The sequence below is a fragment of the Triplophysa rosa genome, linkage group LG20 (assembly GCF_024868665.1).
Source record: "Triplophysa rosa linkage group LG20, Trosa_1v2, whole genome shotgun sequence".
Classification (NCBI taxonomy): domain Eukaryota; kingdom Metazoa; phylum Chordata; class Actinopteri; order Cypriniformes; family Nemacheilidae; genus Triplophysa; species Triplophysa rosa.
Genome location: NC_079909.1, coordinates 2055810 through 2064754, shown reverse-complemented (window position 1 = coordinate 2064754; position 8945 = coordinate 2055810). Strand labels below are relative to the sequence as shown.

At 37.5% G+C, this 8945-nt stretch overlaps 1 protein-coding gene across 7 annotated transcripts in view; it reads right to left on the bottom strand.

The window, feature by feature from the left end:
* Positions 1-336: 336 nt before the first annotated feature.
* Positions 337-8945, bottom strand: part of LOC130571596 (retinoic acid receptor gamma-A-like) — a 71993-nt gene continuing 63384 nt past the window's right edge. For 6 of the 7 annotated variants that reach the window (XM_057362702.1, XM_057362706.1, XM_057362704.1 and 3 more), the window contains 7 exons: positions 4739-4887; positions 4055-4196; positions 2084-2247; positions 1671-1847; positions 1367-1571; positions 863-1021; positions 337-664 (listed from right to left, as the gene is read on the bottom strand). In XM_057362702.1, the coding sequence (XP_057218685.1) occupies positions 339-664; positions 863-1021; positions 1367-1571; positions 1671-1847; positions 2084-2247; positions 4055-4196; positions 4739-4887 (1322 nt within the window). In that variant the 3' untranslated portion in view covers positions 337-338. The remainder of the gene's footprint in view (positions 665-862; positions 1022-1366; positions 1572-1670; positions 1848-2083; positions 2248-4054; positions 4197-4738; positions 4888-8945) is intronic. The other variant, XM_057362707.1, reaches the window with a different exon arrangement.

Genomic DNA, 8945 nt, shown 5'->3' with positions numbered 1-8945 from the left:
TGTTCATTCTTTTCCATTATTTCTTTCAATCTCCAACCTCCATCTCCACTACAAGGTCAGAGATTTTAGTGCATCTTAGAGGAGCACTGTGTGCACTAACAGTGCTAGTATATGTTCTCATATTTTTGTCCCTTTTTTGGTCATTTCTATTGCTTTTGTAAAGTAGAGGGAAAGTACAATATGTGCAAATTTTAAGTTATTGTGGGATCAATTAATGTATTGTTTATTTGAATGTCAAAAGAAAAATCAATTTGTATTAGCCGATCAGAAGTCTGACAACAATTACAATGTCATCCGGGGATGTGTTTATCCCACATATGCTTTTCTCCCATCGTGAGTCACTGAGCTCTTCCCGTCAAACTCTTTCTGGGTCCACCCATGTCGACCTGCAGCAGACCCAATTCCTCATCCTCACTGTCTCCTGCTCTCTCCCGTCCCTCCTCCGCACACTCATCCTCCTCATCCTCTTCATCCTCCAGAACAGGATCCTCGTCCCTCTCCCGTTTGATGGCTTGAATAGCAGGGGGTGGCAGGGGAGCGGCAGCGGCGTTGTCTCCAGAATCAGAGCTCTCCTCAAAGGCCTCTGGGTTCTCCAGCATCTCTCGTATCAGAGGAGGCATAGGGCCTGGGATCTCCATCTTGAGTGTGATGGCTCGCTCAGCCCCTTAAAAAGACACCAAAAATGGGTATGTTTCGAATGGCAAATTGTAGTACCTACTATTTTTCAAAACAGTAGTTGTATGCGCCGTACCCTGTGCACACTATGTAGCACCTCTATGTGGTATTTTAATATATTTTAAAAGTAAGATTTGAAAGCTTATGGCATCCATGTTTAGTAAGTGTGTGTTCGTGCCCCTCGTACCTTTAGTGCTGATACCGCGTAGGTCAGTGACCTTCATCAGCATCCGTGGAAACATGTGAGGTTTGTTGGGCCGTCGACGGCGAGCGTAGATCTTCAGTGCCTCTAGCAGAGGCTCCTGCAGCTGGTCAACTCTATGAGGTTCCTCCAGATCCATGCGGTCTACTCATCCAGCCAATCACACAGTAGACATCAGAGACGTGTAAATGAAAATCAAAAACAACAACCAAACTCAGTCAAAATGTTAGAAAGTAGAGAAGCAACCCAGCTAAAGTTATCAAAAACATTCTTTCAGTAACTTTCAAAGAGCATTTAATCAACATTTTATCTCATTGCTAAGCACTATTAAAGTATAAAAACTGTTATTACCATATTTTTAGTAACACATTTGAAAACACTTTCTTTTAATGGAAATGTTAAGAAAACATTCTAAGAACGTGTTTTTGTTTGCTGGGAAGATGTAGCATCGACTACTGAAAGAGAAAAGATTGAAAATCCCTCAATTACCTGCACAGATGAGGCAGATGGCGCTAAGGAGTCCAGTCTCTGTATCGTCCATCTCCAGAGGTAGAAGCTGACCAGCGAAAGCAAACACCAGGTCAGTGAGCGGGCCAAAACCAGCATTATGCATCTGTGTCCGGTTGAGGGTCAGGCCATCCGAGAAGGTCATGGTGTCCTGCTCGGGAGTGTAGCGGGTGCAAATCCGCAGCATCTGCAGTGATGGTTAAGGTAACATATATTTCTTATATGATGAGACATTGAGACTTAGTTTAGTTCAAGATTTTGTTGGTGAAGTTTTGCATGCATTTACCAATATATCAAGGCAGGCAGACTTCAGCAATGTAATTTGGTCGGCAATGGTAAGGGAGGTAAAACCAGGCAGACGCTTTGCAAATTCCACAATCTTTATAATGCACTTGGTGGAGAGTTCACTAAATTTATCCCATAATCCAAGATCTAGCTGAACCCTATGATCCGCACTGGAGTTCTGAAACAATGGAACGTCAATAATGTCTTCAAACATTATCATAAAATAATAACAATCATCATAAAATGAAAATAAGGAAATGCTTAAAAAACATGACTCTGGCTAGAAGTCTAATTTGTACTTTGCTAGCAAATGAAAGGTATGCAATTTTGTGGATGTTCAATAGCAGTTTTCTCATGGTTTTTTAGCTGACATACAGGAGGAGGCGTGTGTAAATACAAGCACTTTGGACTCACAGTTGTGTATTTTCCGAGCTGACCGAGCGAGGGGAAAGTTTCACGGTGTGCTTTGCTGACTTTGTTGACCAGCTCCTCAAGTTCTCCGCTCAGCTCATAGCTTTCTGGTTGAAGCACCTCCTCTTTTATGACAATCTTTTTCTTATTTCTGTCATTCCGCACTGCTGGAAAAACAAACAACACCGCGTGATATTTTTCAAGTTTGGGTACATAATGTCACTGTTAAAAAAATGGATTTTCCTATGCAATGGATGGAGAGTTTTATACAAAGATTAGTTTTGAATTACGCTGATATTTTAAAAATCATATATACACTGTAAGAATGATTTGTTGACACAGCTAGACTAAGTTAGGTCATATTGTTGATTTGAATCAGTTAAATTTGGGACACATGATTGTTAAGTTTACTCAATGTACATGTAGTTGTTACAAGAACACGCAGCTGCATAAATCAGACATTGTAGTTAAGTTCACTGTAAAACATAAAGTGTTTTGTTTTGGTAAAATAAGAAACCCAAATCAGAATAACCTAACTGTACTCAGTTGATTAGGTAAAAATGGTACATACTTACCTAATTTATGAACGTGGTGCTCATAGCGTACTTTGGAATATTACACCACAATGTATTGAAAGGGAATCACAACTGACTCGTGATTCTCCACATAAATGCATGTTGAAATGCAGTGTGTTAACCTCCAAATTGACCAGGATCCAGGTTTAACAAAGCAAACACAAATCACCTGAATGGTGATGTTACAGAGAACTATATGTAAGCAACATCAATACTATAAAGCAAGCCTAAACCTCTATGGCATTTTATTAACAACTATCTACATTCCCAGTCAGTTTTTATTCTTTAAACAAATCATAAATAATCAAAATATTCAGTCGCATGCAAGGGCTTATGGGTAAATTACCTTTTTTCGGATTATTTCATTAAATTGGAATATTGAGTTCATTCAAAGAAATAAACTGTTATTTACTGACACAAAAGGGATCACTCAAACAACTATAAGAAATTAATACGCTGCCTGAAGTATTCTGAATAACAATGACGAGTTGGGCACATGTCAACTTGATATCTTATAACAACAGTTCACTCAACATTTTATTGGAACTGACTTAGGAAAATGAGCCTAAGTAGCTAAAACCTCAAATCATTTTTTACAGTGTTTAATGATGGTAATTTTGAAATAATTTAAAGTTACGGTATAATTGTTTTTATAAAATCAGTTATTTGGCAAGTACTTAAAAACAGTGTTCAAAACACAGCCTTCTTCACAATGATAGCTAAGAATAACGTTTTAGGATTTCATCTGTTGATTTCAATATATAAATGTAATATATATGCAAAGTAATGTGCAAATTTCAAACACAAATGGCAATATTGACGCTAAAAGTTATAGATTCCCGCTTAAATAGACAATTTGCATGGAGGGTGATGACGTAGTTCCGCTAAAATTTGAGCCAACTATGCTTTTTCCGCTCTCATAGCTCTGAGGCAATTTGTCCAAAACGATACTGATATGTTTGCTAGAAAACAGCATTTTTGAGTGCCTCTGTGATCATGTCTCGAGTTAGTACAAAAGTTTACAATAGTTGAACAAAGTCCATGTATGGTGTAGTGTTTGGATAATTTGACTGACGTCGTTGACCGTATCCTATAGGTGCATCTTGAAGCGACCAAGTGAAGCACGTCATTATTCCCTATGGATGCTACGTGCGCCAGATGTAACTGAGCTGGCTGAGACAGTCTATTGACGCATGTCACTAGGAATTTTAGCTAGGAATTTTCAAACATGTGCTTTGAACATATATATTACTAACATATCTCTTTATTGAACATATATATTACTAACATGTCTCTTAGGATTAGGCATGTCACAGACTTGTGTAAACATCTAAACAATGAAACAAGATATTATTGGTTGTCTAAAGAAAAACATGTTTTAGCACAGCTAGTTTCTCACCTTCTTTAGACATGCCAACCTCAAAGCACTTCTGCAGCCGGCAGTACTGGCAACGGTTTCGAGTCACCTTGTTGATCTGGCAGTTTTTGTCTCTGTGGCATGTGTACACCATGTTTTTCTGGATACTGCGTCGGAAGAAACCCTAATGAAAAAGAGAGAAAATCAGTCAATGAAGTCATGTCACGGAAATACTTTGATTCAGATTCAGAAGTAATTAAATTGAAAAAGCTGATGAAATAAAAAACAAGATAATCTTATGTAATTATTATAATTTTATTGTCATTATTATCATTGAAAACAAAACCACGCCAAAAATATATTTAGTAATTTGTTGGGTACACCCAAGTGCATGCATTGCAAAATATAATTAAATAAGGCATGAATGAATACAACATAGGCCTACTTCTGTAAAATCTTTTGTGACAGGTTGGACTTCCTGAACCAAATCAATAGAGGGCACTATTTGGTTGGTAAAAACTTTAACAAAAATGCACTCAATAATTTTCAAATTGTTGCCATGTGTTGTATACAGTAATATAATTACAATATAATTACTATAATCATACGTAATTTGTCCTCGGGGTCTTCTGTATTGATCACAAGTCTTTTTTCACAGTGAGATTAAAACATAGTTAACATGACAAGACAAGCTTTCAGATTTTGTTCATGTTTGTGGTTGCATACCTTGCACCCCTCACAGGAGCTGACTCCATAATGATACCCAGAAGATTTATCCTGACACACAAAGCAGGGTTTATAGATACGAGGAGGTGGTGGTGGAGAGGGAGAGCTGGGCACCATCTCCTCTGAGCTTGTGCTCTGGGTCTCCACCGCTGCAAAAACAGAAAGAAAGAAAGAAAGAAAGAAAGAAAGAAAGAAAGAAAGAAAGAAAGAAAGAAAGAAAGAAAGAAAGAAAGAAAAATATGTTTTAATTTGATTGATTTGAAACTCTAAAACTGTTTTTATCAGTCAAGCAACAACCCATTTCTTTTTTAAATATATTTTAACACGTTTTATTACATTAAACTTCATTAACAACACATCTCGTGAAATATCTCAAATGAAACCCAAACTATAATTCTAATTCTTTGATTTGTTCTGAGATATATCAGAACAAACTTAAAAATTAATAACTAGTACCTCATTACTAAAGCACCTACAGTATGTAATGGTGCTACACTTCTCCCATAAGGTAATGTAACAACAATGACCCATAATACACTGCAAAATCAAAAGCCAATGACTTACTGTTTACAGTTATTGTTATTATCTATCGTGATGCTTCAGTATACTATAGAGTCTGTAAAACAGTTTAGGTGGTCAGACTCTGACATGAGTTGGTAATGTGAAATGAATTAAAATATAAAAATTCCTTGGACCTCCATATCACTTCATTGGCAGTATTTATCAGGGTGACTGAGCTACGGCATGTGCAAAGGAACAATCTGTATTGATTTTTATTCATGTGTGGGTTTTACTTAACCATCTAGAATATAGCAAAACATTCATGCATAAACAACCACTCATAACTTGGTGTTGTAGTGAAAAAAAACTACTCAGATTTAACTACTACTACTACTTTAATTTCTGTTTTTCAACAACTTCGAATATTTTTTTAACTTGTGGGAACAATTGGTTTGTTTAGAAGTTTAAAGAAGCAAAATTGTTAAGATTTGATTATATAACAGTCATCTTTAAAATCATGAGCTGAACTGGGACTGTTAGAAAAAAAATATCATTAGACATTTGCGTAGAAAAGATAAACGACATGTCAGATAGATGGATTGATAACATTTAGTACTCAACATGTGTGCAGATTTGTGTATCTTGGTCTTAGTTGTCACGCACCCAAATGGTAGTGCAGTTACTCATAAACATCCTGGACACCTGCCATACAGACATATAACATAACACTGCTTGCCCAATTTTAACACCACTGTGTGAAACAACCCCATGTTCCCCCTCCACTGTCACTTCATTCAACCTTCACCTCTAGACACCCTCTCACCCCTCACACTCTTGTTTCCTGGACCCTAAATTCCTCAGGCCTGGATGACTGGCTTTTTACTGGAGGTCTACGCTCATAAGATCACATGTAAAGCCAGTCTGTGGTCTGACCAAGGCCTGAGGTCTACCTGGATAGCATTTTATAGGCACCAAGTCTCAAGTCTCCTTGGACAGCCATTTACACCAGAATCAGCTGTCCCCTCACTCTGGACTTGTAAAAAATGAGAGAAAACAGCAAAAACAGGGTCTTCAGAAGTCCAGGTTTTATAGCTCACAGAGGTCTTCACCCCCTCTGAATACTGCAGTAACTCAAATGTGGCTCTTATTCTCTCTTTCTTCTCCTCTCGCTGGCATATGCTCTCACCCTATGGGCAGCGTTTAACAATTCTGAAATGACTTAAAAAAATAGAAGTATAGAGGGGAAAATCTCTTTAAAAACTGAGGGAGGACAAATAGTGTGAGAGAGATGATGAATTTCACTTTGACCTTGGCTTTGACAGTGGCTTCTTAAGATGTTAACCAACAGTCACGCTTAGGTGTCACAGATGTGGGTAGTGAGACACAAGGATAGAGGACCCAGGCGCAGACAGCGGGTAAGGGGCTAACACAAGACTTTTAATGTAAAACAAAACAAAAACCCACGAGGGGGTAAAATAATCAAGGAACAAGGGTATAAAACATGAAGTATAAACAGGAACACGGACTAACTACACTAGACAAGGCTAAAGGTCAGTTTATGGTTCTGCGTAGGACCTACGCCGTAACATACGGCGTAGCCTACGTACGTAGACGACGCCGTCGTGAACATTTATGGTTCTGCGTTGAGAGTATGCGTCATACTGCAATTACACCGCCGAAACGCTAGTTGGCTCTTTGTGTTTTCATGGGTTTGCTCTTCTTCGCCGATGTTTTGTGTGTGTGTATGCTAGTGTTTGCAAACGACAATGGAAGCCAAACCGACGTTAGAGGAAATCTCTCTCCAAGAATTCGCCGCCATCTGACAGTCTTTATAGTCCGCCGAAGAGGAGTCATACAGATGCGTGTATTTCCGAACCTCTTCAATCAGATGCTCAGTAACTTGGTCGATGTCGATGCTCACCATGTTGTTCTTTTGTGGACTCTGAACTTGCCGGAAGAAGACACCAGAGAAGAAGATGCCGGAAATGCGTAGAAGTAGATGCTGCCAAACCGACCAATCACAGCGCTTGCGGTCCGCGTAGGGTCCGCGTTGAGTTGACGCGTTGTTACATTTTTGGAGAGGTGCGCGTCAGGCTACGGCGTAGGGTACGCACAGGGTACGCGGCTCTGCATAAGCTACGCCGTAGGTTACGGCGTAGGTCCTACGCAGAACCATAAACTGACCTTAAGACAACACTTGAATTAAATTACTAATAACTAAACTAGAATACACTGAACAAGACACAGGAAATACACCACACAAATCAAAATGAACCAGCACAGGACAAAAAACACAAGGACATTATAAAGGGATCAAATCAAGAGGAGGACAGCTGTGGGGCATGAAACAATAAACGAGCAATAATGAGGAGACCAGAGGGTGGGAACAGAGACAGACCGGAGAGAGTGTATGGCAAGCCATAAGGGCCAAAAATGCCTCTCTCCACATTAAACACTTGGGTCTGTCATGATTCTGCCACAAGGCTCAAAAAGCGTGACAAGAGAGGGCAGAATCATGACACTTAGGTAAAACATCTAAATTGTTGACCTAAATTCATTTCTAATCGACAATCTTTAGATACTTTGAACTTAAAAAGATAAATAAAATTGGTTAAATAAGCGATGTGATATTTCGCTATGAAAAAACACGGAAACACTTTGTATTTGTTAAAATTAGTTAATGCATTAATTGAAATAAAAAAATAGAATACATATATGTGTATATACATATATATATAATATATATATATATATATATATATACTATATATATATTAGGGCTGTCAACGTAAACGCGTTAACGCATGCAATTAATTTTTTCAAATTAACGCGTGAAAAATATTTAAAGCAATTAACGCAGCATCCGTTTGTTTTGACATTTTTTGTCTAGCGTTATATTATGTAATCACGCTCTTATTGGTGTACAGGCTTTTAAACCACTTAAACGTGATTTTAAACAGTTACTTTGACGCGTTCAATGAAGATAGACAGCTTCTAAACTGTGGGACGCGGCAAAACGCAACGTGAGGTCCAATCTGGTGTAAACAGTCATGGGCTGAAGGTCACGTTCTTAAATGTGCTGCTGTAACTCCTGTCACTAATGTTAATCAAAGAACAAAATAAAATTAGAAATCAATGTGATTTTGTAGCTTTAATGAGAATTCTTCTGCATTTAATTTATAATTTAGCATTAAAGACTGTAAAGTGTTTGAGAACTTCCTTCAATTTCTGTATATTTCATGATAGCTCTCAATTATATTGTAGAATGGCTATAATTAATGTTAAAATAATCAATTTAATAGAGACATCAGTTACAGTACTCATATCAAAATGTTTTCTTTCATTCATAAAATGACGCTGTTAAAGAAATATGTTGTTTCTACATCAATTTGAAGATTAAATGTGAAATTATTCAAATGTAAAAGTATATTTTAAAATATTATTGTTATGTGTGATTAATCGTGATTAATCACAGAAAATGTGTGATTAATCCGATTAATTTTTTTAATCGATTGACAGCACTAATATATATATATATATATATCTTCAAGACATCAGTCAACTGTTTTAACAAAGTATTACAACCAAGGTAATCAGATAATGAGATTGTCTGTCCATCTTTTAACGTTTAGTAAAACAACATGGTGTGTTACATGGAAACTATCTGACTGTAAAATAAACAACAACTTACCTTTGCCGTTGCATT